The sequence below is a fragment of the Notamacropus eugenii genome, chromosome 1, assembly GCF_028372415.1.
Source record: "Notamacropus eugenii isolate mMacEug1 chromosome 1, mMacEug1.pri_v2, whole genome shotgun sequence".
NCBI classification, from domain to species: domain Eukaryota; kingdom Metazoa; phylum Chordata; class Mammalia; order Diprotodontia; family Macropodidae; genus Notamacropus; species Notamacropus eugenii.
In genome coordinates, this window is record NC_092872.1 from 651,504,055 (window position 1) to 651,521,634 (window position 17,580).

The 17,580-nt window shown below is 36.7% G+C and overlaps 1 protein-coding gene across 1 annotated transcript in view; it reads right to left on the bottom strand.

The window, feature by feature from the left end:
* EML6 (EMAP like 6) overlaps window positions 1–17,580 on the bottom strand; it is a 298,693-nt gene that overhangs the window by 151,647 nt on the left and 129,466 nt on the right. Inside the window, exons 2-3 of the mRNA XM_072635548.1 lie at window positions 8,712–8,871; window positions 1,758–1,856 (exon numbers count right to left, since the gene is read on the bottom strand). Of these exons, the coding sequence (XP_072491649.1) occupies window positions 1,758–1,856; window positions 8,712–8,871 (259 nt within the window). The remainder of the gene's footprint in view (window positions 1–1,757; window positions 1,857–8,711; window positions 8,872–17,580) is intronic.

The window sequence follows — 17,580 nt, forward strand, 5'->3', positions numbered from 1 at the left end:
CTCTTCTTCTCTTTCTACACTGTAATAGATTCAATTATCATCTCCATGCATATGATGCCCTATTCTATATATCTAACCTTTATCTCTCTCCTGAGTTGCAGGCCTTGATCTCCAACTGCCTGTTTGACATCTCCACTTGGATGTCCCACAGACATCCCAACTCAGTGTGCTCTCCACAGAATTGATTCTCTTTCTCTCAACCCATGCTTCCTCCTTCCTTTTGTATTTCTGTTAAAGGTACCACCATCCTTACACACCCAGGCTTGCAATTTAAAAGTCACTCTCAACTCTTCACTTTTCCTGAACCCCCATATTCATTTAATTGCCAATCCTCATCGATTCCACGTCCTCAACATCTCTCTCATCTGTCCTCTCAGTCATATAATAACCACCCTAGTCTAAGCCCTCATCATTTAAAAAAAAAATTATTTATTTTATTCTGAACTTAAGAAATGAAACAAGCATTTCCATAATATAGTAGAACAGAAAAAAGATGGTTGCACATCAAACTGCAAATCTATTATGTACGAAACTTGCTATTTCTTTTAGCTATATAATAAAGTTATTGTGTATTTTTCCTTTTTTTATTGTTTCTCTTTTTCTTTTCTTTTTCTTTTTTTCCCCTCTTTACTTTTTCTCTTTTTCTTTCCTCCTCTTCTCTTTGCCTCTCTCCCCTCCATTACCATTAGACACAAATCATCACTTCTTAACTAAACTAGAGCAATCACCTCTAATTTGTCTCCTTGCATCCTGGTTTTCCCCTCTCCAATACGTTCTCCACACCACTGCCAAACTGACATGCCTAAAGGCCAGATCTCACCATGTCATTCTTCAATTTAAAAATGGCTCCCCATTCCCTTTAGATTAAATACAACTATTCTCTTTGATATTTAGAATGCTTTGCAATCTGTCTCCAGCATACCTTTTCCAGAAGATATGAGTTTAAATCTACTCTCAGATTCTTACTAGCTGTGTGAACATGAACAAATTGATCAACTTCTGTTTGCCTCAGTTCTCTCAATTGTAAAATGGGGATAATAATAGCACTAACCTTGCAGGGTTTTGTGAGAATCAGATAAGATAATATTTATAAAATACTTAGCACAGTGCTTGGCACACAGTAGGTACTATATAAATGCTTATTCCCTCTCCATCCCTTCCCTATATGCAATTCATTTCCCACCTTTGCATCATTGCAAGCATAGCCTATGCCTCATGGCTTAAATGCTCAGTTCCCACTCTTGAAAATCTTAATTCCTTTTATGGCTCAGCTCAAGTCTCACGTCCTTTGAAAGGTCTTTCCAGTAACCCCAACTTTTAAGTACTCCCTAGTTCCTTTTTATCGCTATCTATTATATATGCATATGTAATGTGCATGTATATAAACATACATATATTTATGTATTATGCCTATATTATATATTTAATTATTAGTGAACATGTTGTCTTCTAGAAAATGTAAGCCCTTAAGAACGTGGACTGTCTCATATGTGTATTTCTATCCCCAGTGCCAGTACATGGCAAATAGGGAGGTGATTAACTAATGTTTGTTGATTGATTAACTGATGGGAAAAACATCTGTATACCTTTAGCATACTTTCATCAAAAAATGAATTAAGGCAATAACTTTAAAAAATTTAAACTTGTAAGAACAAAAGACATTTCAAGAATTCTAAAGACATCTTAGATATACACATGTACACAAAAAGAGATTTTTGTATATTTTCATTATGAATGATTCAGGGCAGTATAATTACCCTATCAGAATGACCAGTCGCTGTTGCCAGTAGTTTCCCCTTCTTCCAGTCCCAAATACAGACTGTGTTTTTGGCATCCAATCCCACAGAGGCCAAACGCTAAGAAAAGAACAAGACTCTTGTCAGTTGGAGATTATGACAAAGATTAGTTTTTCTGCTCAGAATATTATGGCTGCAAGGCAATTTTTCTAAATTTATGCAAAATTAAGACAAAAACCAAAGATAACACAGTGTATGTCTAGCATTAATCTACGCTGAAAATTCAGTAATAACTGGCAAAGGTTGTAAATTGCTACATGGCAAGCATACGTATAGTGAGCTCAGCACTGTGAATACAAATAGAAAAGTAAGACTTTTCTACATCCATGCTAAGACTACTTAGAGCTCACATTCTAATTGGGAGAGACAGCTTCTAGAAGAGTTCAACTGGGAGGTGGCTAGAAAGGGCCAGGGGTCCTCAGTTAGGCTCAGTGGAAGAGCAAAGGGCAAGGTCCAGAGTCCCAAAGGGCATCTGTTGGGCAGGAGGGATACTGATGAGATCTCAATGGGTAGCATGGGGATGCAGGGTCACCCTATATATTATTATATATTAATATATAATATACATATTATTACATATTATATATATATAATATTATATATTATTGCACAAATTAAAGTTACCAGATATCAGTGCCAATCTTGGTTTCATATTTTTCCCAAAAAATTTCAGCTGAAATCAGTAGAAGTCATAAAGGCAGGCAAACTGAGAGTAAAGTTTATCTTATATACTTAATTCAATATTGGATTAAAGAGTATGTTCTGAAGTCAAGAAATCTAATAAAACTGTTGAAATTGAAGGAGCAAAACATTATGCCTTAAATTTTCTTCAAAAGAGCAAGAGAGAAGGGAAATATATAAATGGTCACATACATTATTCTAAATTGTTAATAATTCACATACATTTAAGAAACTAAAAAATAAATTATACTTAATAAAGCTAATTTGGTTTTCTTGCCTCTGGTTTGAACTGTTTAATTAGGATCAGAATTTTTCTTCCAATGAAAAGTATCAATTCAGAAAGATCACACATAATTATGTGCAAAATTAAAACCAAATAGGTCATACATACACACACACACAAATATATAATAGAAACCTCTAAAAATTAAATGTTGGAGAAGAACACCTACATAGTGAGGCAATGTGATAAAGTGGGAAAAGTGCTGAGTTAGGAATAAGGAAAGTGATGGGGTCTAACCCAGGATCTATCACTGCTCACTAGGTTAGTATTTGATTTCAGGCAAATCATCCTGTCTCTTGGTCTCAGTGTCCATAGCTATAAAATGTAGGTGATCGTTGCTTCTCCTACCCCACCCCCACCCCTGTCCTCCTAGAATTATTTTGAGGAGTGATTGAAATAATACATGTGAAAGCACACGGTAAACATGAAAGTATGATCCAAATATAAGTTGTTACTGCTTTTACTTGGGGCCCTTCCTTAAAGATTGGTCTCCATTGGAGATATTCAGCATATAAATAATACATAGTACTATACATTTTTAGATAGGATATTAAAGATTTATTCAGGGCTCACTCTGAAATTTTTTTAAGTTCTCCAAATTTCCATTTCGGCCACTAGAGGGAATGACTAGATGATCCCATTTTCTCACATGTGATGTATGTGAAAGTGGGATAGCTTTTACTGCAAAGCTTCCTCAGGCATAGTGGATAGGAAACTGGTCTTAGAATCAGGAAAAGACCAAACTGACCATGAGCAGAGTCACTTAACTCCTCAGTTGCCCCACCCGATGGCTCTTTAAGACTATAAATTAAAGAAGATCCATGGATGTGTATTGGTAGAGCAGGTTCCTCACCATGAAAACTTGCTATATTGATAAAATCACAGATCTGGTAAAAGAAATTTTAAATGTTTCTTTATAATTAAGTATGAAGTGGACCATGTTTTTCATTTACTCCTTTTTCCATTAGTGAAGGGAATGCCTATACCCACAAAATGACAGATTATTTAAAAAAATAAAGTATTATTTCTGCCTATATAGGGTGACCCTGCATCCCCATGCTACCTACTGAGATCCCATCAGTATCCCTCCTCCCCAACAGATATCCCTTGGGATTCTGGGCCTTCCACTGCTCTTCCACTGAGCCTAACTAAGGACTCCTGACCCTTTCTACCACCTTCCAATTGAACTCTTCTAGAAGCTGTCTCTTCCAATTAGAATTTGAGCTCTAAGTAGTCAGAATAGACTTGGGAAAAGTCTTGCTTTTCTATTAGTATTCACAGTGCTGAGCTCACTATACATATGCTTGCCATATAGCAAGTGCCTTATATATGCTTCTCCATGCCATATGTCTAATAAGGGCAAGAATGTAGACTCTGCCTCACCCACAGTAGCATCACTTTCTTCTCAGAAGCAATGCTCAACCCAGTGCCTAGGTCCCACACAACTATTGTAATGTTTGGGAGATCTGGGCCTGAGTCCTCCAAATATTTGGGAGATACAGGTTCTGTATCCATGCTGTCTTCCTCAACAGTAGTATGGTATCCTAATGGAAGGGCATACCCTGTGTAGGATCAGGGGGACTCTTTTCTTAATTTGCTGTGCTATTTGATTTGTTTTGAACTCATGGATTCCTAATTTGGCTGGTAAAAATAACAACACTCGTGGTTTTGAGTGACTGAAATATCTGGTAGCTTTTCTAGTCACCCATATGTGAGGGGGCATCTCAGGTATTAGTCTTTAAAAAGAAAATCCACAAAAACATTATAAATAAGTGAAACCAGTTTTCACAGAGTCAGAGTTGTAAGGGACCTCAGAGGTCAGAGAGTACAGCTGGATCAATGCATAAATTCACTCACTGAAGTCCTCTAGAAGTAACCATTCAACCTGTGCTAGGGTACCCTGGAGTCAGCTTATTCCATTACTTGAATTAGAAAAATCAAAAGGAAATCGATTTAATACAAATTTCATTTAACATTCCTTTAACTAATTTAAAGGCATTTTCTATGACCTTTCATTGGTTGTGAAGTGACAAGCCATTTGTCTTTTTCTAAATATTATTGGATCCCATTGGACTCTGACCAGGGAATAAGTGCAGGCCCTGAAGCAATAGGCAGCAATGAGCCAGGAAACGCATCATGGGAAACAACTAGAAAGATGTTTTCATCTACTGGCAAATAAGTGCCATAGATTGTTTGATTTCCCCAATAAAACAAATCTAAAAATAAAAGTTGGGATTCTAACATAAAATAAAGGCAAGAAAATGAAAGTCTCATCTCTCATCTCATTTAGTGAATTTTTTTAAAGATACTATAGAATATATGTTGATAAATAAATGTTTAGGAAAACATGTCCGCAAAAACATTAAAGTAAATATGCAACAGCACTACAGTAAATACTGAATCTCCCCATCTTTTAAGTCTGTGTGTGTGTGTGTATGGCTAATGTAGGTGAAAAATCAAAATAAGAAGGTAGACACTTATATGTAAATGTAAGTACATAAACTGTATACAAAAATGATCTCATACTAGCCCAAGTTACATGGCTATATAATATACACCCTGTAGTAATGATTTCTATTTACATGGCACTTTAGGATTTTTAATGAGCTTTACATACATATCTCATTTGGTCCCCAAGAGAACCTTGAAAAGACATTATTATCACTTTTACGGATGAGGAAACTTGCAGCTCAGAGGCTTGAGCATGGTCACCTCATTGGGAAGTCAAAGATTTGCCTTTGACTTAATTTGCAATTTTGAATCAGTGACAGGAGTCAAATTCAAGTCTGCCCTAAATACAGATCTAGAACCTTTTCCAATATAACTGCTTTGTTTCTCATCTTCAGGCATTTTCCAGTCGTGTCTGACTCTTCATGACCTCATTTGGGGTTTTCTTGGCAAAGATACTTTGCCATTTCCTTCTCCAGCTCATTTTATAGATGAGGAAGCAGAGGCAAACAGGATTGAGTGATCTGCCCAGGGTGAAACAGCTAGTAAAGGGCTAAGGCTGGATTTGAACTCAAGAAGATGAGTCTTCCTGATTCCAGGCTCAGTATTCTGTCCACTGTGTCACCTATCTGCTTGTTCCTCATCTACTGACAGAAAAATGTCAGGATAGAAATAAAAAATTTCACAACAATGCTATTGTTTGGAAAATTCAACAAAGTTGTTCAGAAAATTCCAAACAAGACATCTCCTGTAAATGCAATACATTTCTTGGAACCTCAGTCTCATATTATTCATTTTTCATATCCCTACATTCTAGTCAAATTCAGAGTCTCACTGTTTTCAGAATATGCCCTCTCCTTTTCTGCCTTGCTCATGTATTCCTTATTCCTTCAGTGTCTTGGATCACTCACTCACACATACACACACAAGTATACACACAGGCAAACATATTTCTGTCTAAGGAAAATCCAAACATTTTTCAAGACCAACTTAAATATTGCCATCTCTAGGAAGCTTTCCTTCATTCTGCTAGCTGAAAATGATCTCTCTTTCTTTCCTCTGAACTCTCAAAGACATTTATTCATACCTCTAAGGCAATATCCTCCCTTACTTTGCATTATTGTGTGTGTATGTATACGTGTATGCATGTTTATCTCTCCTCCAAATGTCCTCGTCTATATAGCCACCATAGTTTACCCTGATTCAGAAGTCAACAACTTTCTTGGGGAGAACAGTACTAGGAAGAAATGTGGTACAATGGATGAAATGCTAGCCCTAGAGTCAGAAAGAAATGAGTTCAAATCCTGACTCAGATACTTCCTAGTTTTGTGATACACTTAACTCTTATTTGCCTCAGTTTCCTCAGCTGTAAAATGAGGATAATAACAGCACCTACCTCTCGGTGTTATGAGGAGCAAATGAGATAATATTTGTAAAGCACTTAACACAGTGCCTGGCAATAGACTAGTTGGCACTATATAAGTACTTAACTTCCTCTTCCCTTCCCCTTATATCTACTTAACCCCATATAATCTCTCTAAAGAACTGCCTTTGAGAAGCAACTTTGTGTGGTAGAAAAAGAAAGGGTCAGTCTCCTAAACGTGAAGACCTAGGTTCCAGTGCTGCTTCTGACACATACTAGCAACAAAGAACTTTATTTCTCTAGGTCTTGGGTTTAGGCAACCCTGTAAGACTATAAATTTCAGAACAATCGCTGATCTATATAGGTAGAAGGAATCTCTTTACCAGTCATAGATCTGGAACCCCTCAAAATCAATTAAAAATATTAAAGATGCTATCACTTAGATAACCACAATTCTTTGAAAGAATCAGTAATGAGCTTGAGCAAAATATAATAAGAGGGTAACCAAATTGTTGGCATACATACACAAATGTGTATGTATGTATATGTACACACACACACACACACACACACACATATATATATATATATATATATATATATATACACATAAAATCATGTGCTCATGGGATTATCAGGAAGTCACAAGGCTTGTTTCCTAGCCATTCATTATTCTTCTACTAACTAGCTGTATGTCCTTCAAGTGACTTATTTAACCTCTGGGGACCTTAGCTTCCTTACATCTACAATAAGAAGATTGGACTAAATGATTCCTATGGTCTCTTCCTATCCCAACATCTATTATTTCTGTAATTTTGGCTATTTCTCCACTTTTCAGAGGAATCACAACTGTCTCAAATAGATAAAAAATCGTTTCTGTATCTACTGAATTTCAGAGAAGGAGATTTTGCAAATCTCCTTAAAATCCAGTTCCTTTCAGTTACAGAGTCCCATCTACATATTACTGTTCTCTAATCCTCACTGTTAGGAAACATAAAGCAAGCTGGCTGGAAGAATCAAAGCATTCCCATAATGAGCCCCGTTCCTCTGCAGTCTTGTTTTCAGTCCTAGGTAGCTGTTTTCTAGGAAGCACCAATCACAGAACCTCCATAATATCTATGCTGCTTTGAGGCTTACAAAGTGGCTTGCATGCATTATCCCATCTGATCCTCACTGCAGTGTGGTAAAAGAGGTACCATATTATAGGTACTAATCCTTTTTTACTAACAGATTAAAATAAAAATTATATTTATAATGTAATATATAGTATTACAACTATATAATATAAATATATAGTGATTTATATAATTTGATGCTGTATATGTCATATTGATATGATACATAATGAATGTTTTAAATGATTCTTATTATTTGTACTATTATTTCTTTTTTCCTGATGACAAAGTGAGGCTCAGTGATTTGCCCATGGGGACGCAGTTTATGAGTGTCAAAGGTTGAATTCAAATCCAGGTCCTTCATGGCTCCAAGTCCAGCACTGTCTCTGAAAATCTAAACTGTTTTTAGGAGCTCATTGTTGGCTGGTGGTAGCTGTCCTTCATTCTCAAAGAGGACCAAAATGACAGCACTGTGCTAGAGTCAAGTTTCATTGTGTCTTAACTGTGGCTGATCAGACCAGTATGAGCTTCCAATGCTCTACTACAGGTTGGGCACAAATAATCCATGTGAACATTTCGGGGAGATACTTTAAATTTACACATCCTGTGTTTCCTTTGAACTGTTCCAATTCTGATTTGCCATAGGAAATAGATTGTCCTGTGACAATCGTGGAGGAGGAGTAATTAGTCATTGCTGGTAAGAGCTTACAAGGCCTTCCAAAGTCTATTTCCTATACCTCTTCAATAAAGAGAAACGTGTCTTTGTTCCCATTCTGGTTTAGACTTCCCTCCAAACTAAAAGATGGCCACCTTTATGGCTTTTGCCTCTGCTTTGCATAATTATAGTCTCAACCAGAAAGGTCATCATTACCGAAGTATTTCTGCTCACAGCCCTTTCATCAAACCAAATAGACTGTAGGCAAATAAACTGCTTTCTTTAAGCTATGACTTCAAAACTACTGAAAATTAGAAGATGGAGACCATAGAGAAGACATTTAAAAAAAGACGTAAACCGCAAACCGTACCTGTCCATCTGAATCAAAAGCCAGACAAGCGATTCCATGTGTATGTACATCTTTAAGAATAGAAATAGTCTGTACATTATAAGAATCCCAAATGCAAATGTAAGGATCCTTCCCAACTTGTCCAGTTGCAACCAAGGTTTTATCTGGGTGTAAGGCAAGGCTGAAAAAGAGGAGAAAATAAAGTCTAGGCAATACATATAACGGATCCAATCAGTGCAAAAACTCAAAGAAAATGTTTTATATTCTCCAAATTATTCCAATTTATTTGTCACTTCTCTATGCCTATAATCTCAAGAGAAGAGGTATTGCAACTGTAACTAAAATATCTGATTAATCTAAATAACAATGTTTAACTTAAGTGAATACAGACAGTACAATTCAGCGACGGGAACATTTAGTCAAATTTAAACTGGTGGATTGCCATGAACAACAGATGTGACTATTTTGGTTATATCTGGTTCATTTGAAAGGCTGATCACTCCTCTATGTCAGTTCTGTAATTACTGTTGTTGACTATATTTGCATACTGATTTTGAAAATATTGTTTACCTTTCAAGCCATCTCATGTACTTTTGATAAAATGCTGACAACTTGGAAAAGTGCCCCACTTCGAGTTAATTAAGTCTGTCTGCAAAACGCTACCAGTCATTAGACTTGTTATGATAGCAAAGCTCTGAGAGGTCACGGAGTCACCTGCTGTTTCCATGTCTGTCACCAAGGATTATGCATTTTTTTAAATGAAAATGTCTATTTTACATAAATCGCTATACCCCCAGAACTTCAAATGGATGTACTTAGGATTTGGTGGCAATTTTCCTATCAAAATAAATCTTTTTCAAGACACTAAATTGTATTTGCAGAAACCTCTAGTAGGAAGAAACTAGAAATTCAATGATTGTTTTGAAATTCCTAGAAGGAAAAATCACCCAGTTTCTAAATTCGCCAAATAGACAACAGATTATAACATTTCTAAAAAGAAAAAGAAAGAAAGGAAAGAAGTGAGAGGACAGAAAGGACAGAAAGAAGGAAGGAAGGAATCAATTAATCAATAAACATTATCAAGAGCCTACTATGTGTCAGACATTATACTAGGTACTAGGCATACAAAGACAACAGTCCCTGACCATAAGAAGCTTACATTACATTTGGTAAAACAACACCTACACATATTGGGAAGGAGAAAAGGAAAAGAAAGGAAGGGAATAAGCAACTATTAAGTGCCTACTATGTATGAGGACCTGTGCTAAGAATTTTACAAATATTATCTCATTTGATCCTCACAACAACCCCAGAAGGTAGGTGCTCTTATTATCCCTGTTTTATAGTTGAACAAACTGGAACAAACAAAGGTTAAGTGACTTGTCTAAGATTGCACAGGTAGGAAAAAAATGAGGCTGGATTCAAATTCAGATCTCTTGACTGCAGACCCAGGGTTCTATCCACTGTATCACCCAACTATCTCAAATATATTATTAAATATATTTACTTATATTACATAAAGTAAATTCAAAATATCTGCAGAGTAAATACAACATAATTTTGTGGAGGAGGCAGTAGCATCTGGGGGGACCAGGCAAAGCCTCATGTGGGAAATAAGGTAACGAGGTGGCAAAGTAGATAGAGCAACAGGTTTAGAGTCAGGAGGACCTGGCCTCAGACCAGCTGTGTGACCCTGTGCAAGTCACTTAATCTGTGCCTCAGTTTTCTCATCTATAAAGGAGCTAGAGAAGGAAATGGCAAACCAGTCCAGTACTTTGCCAAGAAAAATTCAAATGAGGTCACAAAGAGTTGGACATGACTGAACAACAACAAAACATCAATATTGTATGATAAACTGTGGATGACTTAGCTATTCTGATCAATACAATGATCCAGGACAATCCCAGAGGACTCATGTTGAAAAATGCTATCCAGATCCAGAAAAAGAACTGATGTATATGAATGCGGAATCAAAGCGATTTTTTCAGTTTATTTTTTTCCTGTTTTTTATTTTACTTTTATTTTTGGACTATGTCTTCTTTCACCACATGACTAATATGGGAATAATGTTTCTCATGATTACACATGTATAACCTTTGTACCGTTGCAGTCTTCTTGAACTTCACTCCTCTCCATATACTCCACCATCAAGCTACCCTGGCCTATTTGCTCTTCCTCATACACTCTGTCTCCCAACTGGCTATCTCTAGCTGGGATCAGAGAGACTAGACCAGTAGGAGGCAACATATACAACCAGTAGTGATGGTTATTCGTGGAAAGAAAGTTCAGGAAGTGTAATCCCTCTTGGCAGAGAGAAGTGCTGCCCATGTACTTTACAAAGGTACTGACTCCTGGAGCTGAACACAGAACTACATTCAAATAAAATTTCTTGGGGAGACTACAAAGAAAGAAAAGGGCACTCAATAATCAGAAGTTTTGAGTTAACCCCTTATCAAATGTGTTCTCCACATATGTGCTTCATTATCATTGTTCTTTAAGTTTGTGTCCACTTTCTCCAAGGATCCTGTGTGTTTTTGTAAGAGAATGTGTCTCAGACTTTGAGGAAGAGGGTGTTTTTGTCACTACTATTCTTGTTATATTATTTTAGTAAATATTTACTAAAAAGCTAATTGTTTCACTGGTTGTTAATGGAAAGCACACTGATAGGGGCTCATGATTGATGGTATTAGAAACCTTAGACCCTCATATTGATGCCTAGAACCTGGAAAGTTATAACAATTGTCTTCTGGGGACATAGCTACCAATGTGAACTGGAGGTTGAAGAAGTAGCCCTGGGAGAAGGAAGGAACTGTGCTAGCTTCTGACTTCTCTGTTCCCTTTTTTCTTTTCCTTCATTTGTCACTCTCTTTCCCCCTCCCTCCACTCTCTTATTTCTTACTCTCTATCCTGTTCCTGATATGTGTATTGAAAGTTTTAGGGGCAAGGCCAAGATGGCCAAATAACAACACAGACTTCTAGAGCCCTCCTGCCAAGCCCAGCCAAATACCTGTAAAAAATGGCTCTAAACAAATTTTGGATCTGCAGAACCCACAGAATGACTGAGTGAAGCAAATCTCCAGCCCAAGACAGCCTGGAAGGTCTCAGGGAAGTGTCTATCACACCTTGCTGACAGCAGAGTGCGGTCCACCATGGGCCACAGTGGCACAGACGGGACCTGAGCAAACCTCAGGGAAACTGAATCTCTCACAACTGTGTCAGTTTCCAGACTTCAAGGCCCCAAAACGCCAAGGACAAATTTGAAAGTCAATGGAAAAAGCCTGGGGGACCAGTGCAGGAGAGTGGAGTGGTCCAGCCCCAGCCCTAAGGTGGCAGGGGGGAAGGGAGCAGAGGAACCCACAGCAGCCACAGCAGCAGAAGAGTCACAGACAGCAATTGTTTCTGGAGTTCTAGGCCAACAGACTGTAGGGAAATTAAGCAGCTGACAGTACACCTCCCACCACCACCCCCCTCCATGCTCACTGAAAGCAGAGATCTACCTTAACAAAGAGCTCAAAAGTCAAGTAAATGGCTGGGGAAATGAGCAAAAACCAGAAAAAGAATGAGACTATAGAATCTTACTTTGGTGACAAGGAAGACCAAAGCATCTAAACAGAAGAAAACAAGTCAAAGCTCTGACATCCAAAGCCTCCAAGAAAAATATGAATCGGTCTCAGCCCATGGAAGATCTCAAAAAGTATTTTGAAAATCAAGTAAGAGAAGTAGAGCAAAAAATTGAGAAGAGAAATGAGAGTGATGCAAGAACATCAAGAAAAACAAGTTAACTGCTAAAGGAGACCCAAAAAAATGCTGAAAAAAATAAATTTTAAAAAATAGAGTAATCCAAATGGCAAAAGTAATCCAAAAAGCCAATGCAGAGAAGAATGCCCTGAAAAGCAGAACTGGCCAGATGGAAAAGGAGATCCAAGAGCTCACTGAAGAAAATAATTCCTTTAAGGTTAGATTGGAGTAGATAGAAGCTAATGACTTTATGAAAAATTGATAAATTATAAAATAAAACCAAAGGAATGAAAAAGCAGAGAATGTGAAATATCTCATTGGAAAAACAACTGACCTGGAAAATAGATCTAGGAGAGACAATTTAAAAATTATGGAACTACCTGAAAGCCATGATCAAAAAAAAGAGCCTAGACATTACTTTTCATGAAATTATCAAGGAAAACTGCCTTGATATTCTAGAACCAGAGGGTAAAATAAATATTGAAAGAATCCACTGATCACCTCCTGAAAGAGATTCCAAAAGAAAAACTCCTAGGAATATTGTAGCCAAATTCCAGAGTTCCCAGGTCAAGAACAAAATATTACAACCAGCTAGAAAGAAATAATTCGAGTATTATGGAAATACAAACAGGATAACACATGATCTAGCAGCTTCTACATTAAGGGACTGAAGGGCTTGGAATATGATATTCCAGAAGTCAAAGGAACTAGGATTAAAACCAAAAAATCACCTACCCAGCAAAACTGAGTATAATATTTCAGGGGGAATAATGGTCATTCAATGATACAGAGGACTTTCAAGCATTCTTGATGAGAAGACCAGAGCTGAATAGAAAATTTGACTTTCAAAGACAAGAATCAAGAGAAACATGACAAGGCAAACAGGAAAAAGAAATCATAAGGGATTTTCTAAAGTTGAACTGTTTACATTCCTACATGGAAAGATCATATTTGTAACTCTTGAGACTTTTCTCAGTATTTGAGTAGTTGGAGGGATTATATACATATAGACAGAGGGCACAGGGTAAGTTGAATAGAAAGGAATGCTATCTAAAAAATAAAATTAAGGGGTGAGAGAGGAATATATTGAGAGGCGAAAGGGAGAAATGAAATGGAGCAAATTATCTCTCATAAAAGAGGCAAGAAAAAGCTTTTTCAATGGAGGGGAAAAGGGGGAGAGGTGAGAGGGAAAAAGTGAACCTTACTCTCATCACATTTGGCTTAAGGAGGGAATAACATGCACACTCAATTTGGTAAGAAAATCTATCTTACACTACAGGAAAGTAGATGAGAAGGGAATAAGTGTGGTGAGGGGTGATGATTGAAGGGAGGGTAAATGGGAGGGGGGATAATTAAAAGTAAATACTTTTGGAGAGGAACAAAGGTAAAAGAGAGAATAGAATAAATGGAGATAGGATAGGATGGAGGGAAATATAGTTAGTCTTTCACAACATGACTTTTATGGAAGCTTTTTGCATAACTACACATGCATAACCTATATTGAATTGCTTTGTCTTCTCAGTGGGGATGGGTAGGGAGGTAGGAAGGAAGAGAAGTTGGAACTCAAAGTTTTAAAAATGAATGTTAAAAATTGTTTTTACATGCAACTGGGAAATAAGAAATCCAGGTAATGGGGTATAGAAATCTATCTTGCCCTACAAGAAAATAGAGGAGATGGGGATAAGGGAAGGGAGGGATGAGATAGAAGTGAGGGCAGATTGAGGGAAGGGGTAATCAGAATGCACAGTGTCTTTGGATGGGGGGAGGGAAGAGATGGGGAGAAAATTTGGGACTCAAAATCTTGTGGAAATGAATATTGAAAACTAAAAATAAAGAAATAATTTTTTTTTTAAAAAAGAAAATTTTAGAAAATTCAGTTCAATTCAACAATTTTTTAAAAAACATAACCACTGTGTACTATGTGTTACAGGGCAGATATGGGATAGCCTCCCATCCTTTCCCTATGTAACTTATTTTCTAATAAGGGGGCATGACACATAACTACAAAACAAAATAAAAAGCATACAAAGTAAACATAGAGTAGTTTCAAGTGATGGAGCAAATCATTCTTGTTCAGTCATTCAGTTGTGTCCAGCTCTTTGTGACCCCATGGACTATAGCACATCAGGATCTCCCATCTTCCACTATCTTCTGAAGTCTGTCCAAGCTCATGTTCATAGCTTCCATGATATTATTTATCCATCCCATCCTCTGCCATTCAATCTTTTGTGTTCAATCTTTCCCAACATCAGGATCTTTTCCAGTGAGTCCTGTCTTCTCACTATGTGACCAAAGTATGTAAATTCAGTTTCAATATTTGACCTTCCAAAGAATAGTCTGAATTAATTTCTTTAAGTATTGACTGATTTGATCTCCTTGTTATCTGAGGGACTCTCAAAGGGACCACAATTTGAAAGTGTCAATTCTGTGGCACTCAGTTTTCCTTACAGTCCAGCTCTCACAACCATACTTTGCCATTGGAAATCACAGCTTTATTTTGTTAGCAAGGTGATGACTCTGCTTTTTAGTAGGCTGTTCAGATTTGCTATAGTTTTCCTTCCAAGGAGCAAGTGTCTTTTAATTTCATGGCTGTGGCCACCATCTGCAGTGATCTTTGAGCCCAAGAATATATACTCTGACACTGCTTCCCTTTCTTCTCCCTCTATTTGCCAGGAACTGATGGAGACCAGTTGCTATGATTTTAATTTTTTTTTAATATTGTGCTTGGAGTCAGCTTTTATACTCTCCTCTTTCACCTTTATCAAGAGGCTCCTTAAGTCTTCTTTACTTTCTGCTATCAGAGTGGTATCATCTGCATATCTGAGATTGAGGATATTTCTTCTAGCAACCTTAATTATGTCTTTTGAATCATCCAGCTTGGCATTTCACATGGCATTCTTTACATATAAATTCTCTAAATGACAACATACAACCTTGTAATACTCTTTTTTCCAAATTAAACCAATTAGCTGTTCATATCTGATTCTAATTGTTGCTTCTCAATCCACATAAAGATTCCCCAGGAGACAAGTTAAATGATCTGATACTCCTCTTTAAGGACTTGATACAGCTTGTTGTGATCCACACAGTCAAAGGCTTTAGGGCAGTCAATGAAGCAGAAGTAGTTAGTTTTCTGGAACTCCCTATAATCTAGTGAATGTTGGCAATTTGGTCTTCAGTTCCTCTGCCTCTTTAAACACCAGATGGGGGGATAAGGAAAGGCTTAATATAAGAGGTTTCAATTGAGACATACTTTGAAAGAAGCTAGGGATACTGAGAGGTGGTGGGGATAAGGATGGACAACTTATGGAACACCAGCCTCAGGTTGGAGATGGCCATATCTTATTTCAAAGGATCTTCAGGATAATGGGTAGAGTGCTATAGGCTCCATGAAACACAGTCTATAAACCATGTTCTTAGGCAAACTGTCATCTATATATTTTTTCTCTTAATGCTTATTTCCTGACTTTGAGAAAAGAAAAAAAATCTTTGTTCTCTAAAGGGGATTCCCATGAAGAGGTGGTTTACTAGGGCAATTCATTTTTAAAATAGGGATCAAAGAGACTTAGAAGTCATTCATACATCCCAGATCCTTATTTAACAGCAACACATAGTAAATGTTCTTTTGTGTTAAATTGCTATTTAGGTTAGAAGAATTTCTATTTTTAGCTACTCTTGCTTTTTTCCTGTTAAAAATTGTTAATAAAACTACAAACAAAAAATTACGCAAAAACTTGTGTCAGAATTTCATTTTGCCAAATGTTCTTTTACTTTTTACACTGAAGAGGACTGTAGTCTATGGACACTTGCTTTTGATGTCTTTCACCATCTCTCTGAATAGCTTAAGGGAATTCAGTTCTTTTTCCTTTTACCAACCCTGAAGTTCTCCATTCTCACTGCAGAGGGATTCCTAATATTGCCATTTGTCTACTGCTCTATATAGATAGAAAAAAACACGAAAAACCCCACCAACTTTCCTTTCTTTATCTTGCTCTTTGTTATCTCTCCACCAATTAGTGTTAATGTGTAACAATAAAAAAAAAAATCACTTTCCCTTTTGTTTGTTTACGCTGACAGGTTTCTATGTGTCTTTCAAAAATATAATTATATTTTCTTATGTTTAAAATTGTTTTTATTAAATATATAATAATTTTGAGTATATAAGAATCAAAAAGTCTTCTGGAAAAATTATAATCACTGGGTTTGAAAATCATAGTAATACAAATTATCAGTATTGGTCTAGTACTAAAAAGATTTTTTTTTAATGAATTTTTAAGATGCTGTCCAAAAATCTATTCCTTCCTTTCTTACTATGTTTCTGTTTGCTACTACAAAGAAGTAAGGACTTCTAAAAATGGCAGTTTCAAAAAACATCACTAAAATTTTATATTAGAAGCCATTAAAAAGGCATGTACTTATATAATGATAGCTGGCTTTAAATAGTGCTTTAAGGTTTATATTTTTAGGTACTGCATATATAGGAACCAATTGCTACTCTGTGCTAAATTGGAATCTTCTTCTGCATGCCCTAAGAAGTATTCCAAGCCCAAGAAAAACAATTATGATCATTTTTTTTTTCTGGGAATTTTAAAGAATGCTTAAATTTTTTTTTAATTGAAATAGGAACGGAATAGTATTCTCTCACCATATTTAAATGCTTGGGGTACATGGTAACTATGCAATAACATAGGGTATCATATGAAAGAAAACTATGTAACTTGTAACTTCCTTTCCACTTTCCTTCCCTCCTTCTTTCTTGCCCTCTTTCCTTCTCTCTTTCCTTCTTTTCTTCCTTCCCATTTTCCTTCCTGTCTTCCTATTGAGTCTCCCTATCTTACACAAGCTGAAAATGAAGAGGCCAGTTATAAGCTTGAACTCACTGTTCATCAGCACAGAAGCTTTGACCTGCTCTGTTTTCACCTAGGCCAATTTATTCCTCCTTTGGCCGCCTAGTGATCCTGTGCTCCCAAGAGCTCACTAAACTGCTAAAATCACATGATCCACCAGCTTCATACTCCTCAATTACAGTCACTACAAGCATGTGCAACTACACTCAGCAAAGGAAAGATTTTTTTAAAAATAAAAACTTTAAAATGAAGTTCTTCCTTCTCTTCCATCTCCCCTGTGTGTGTGTACATATATGTGTTTGCAT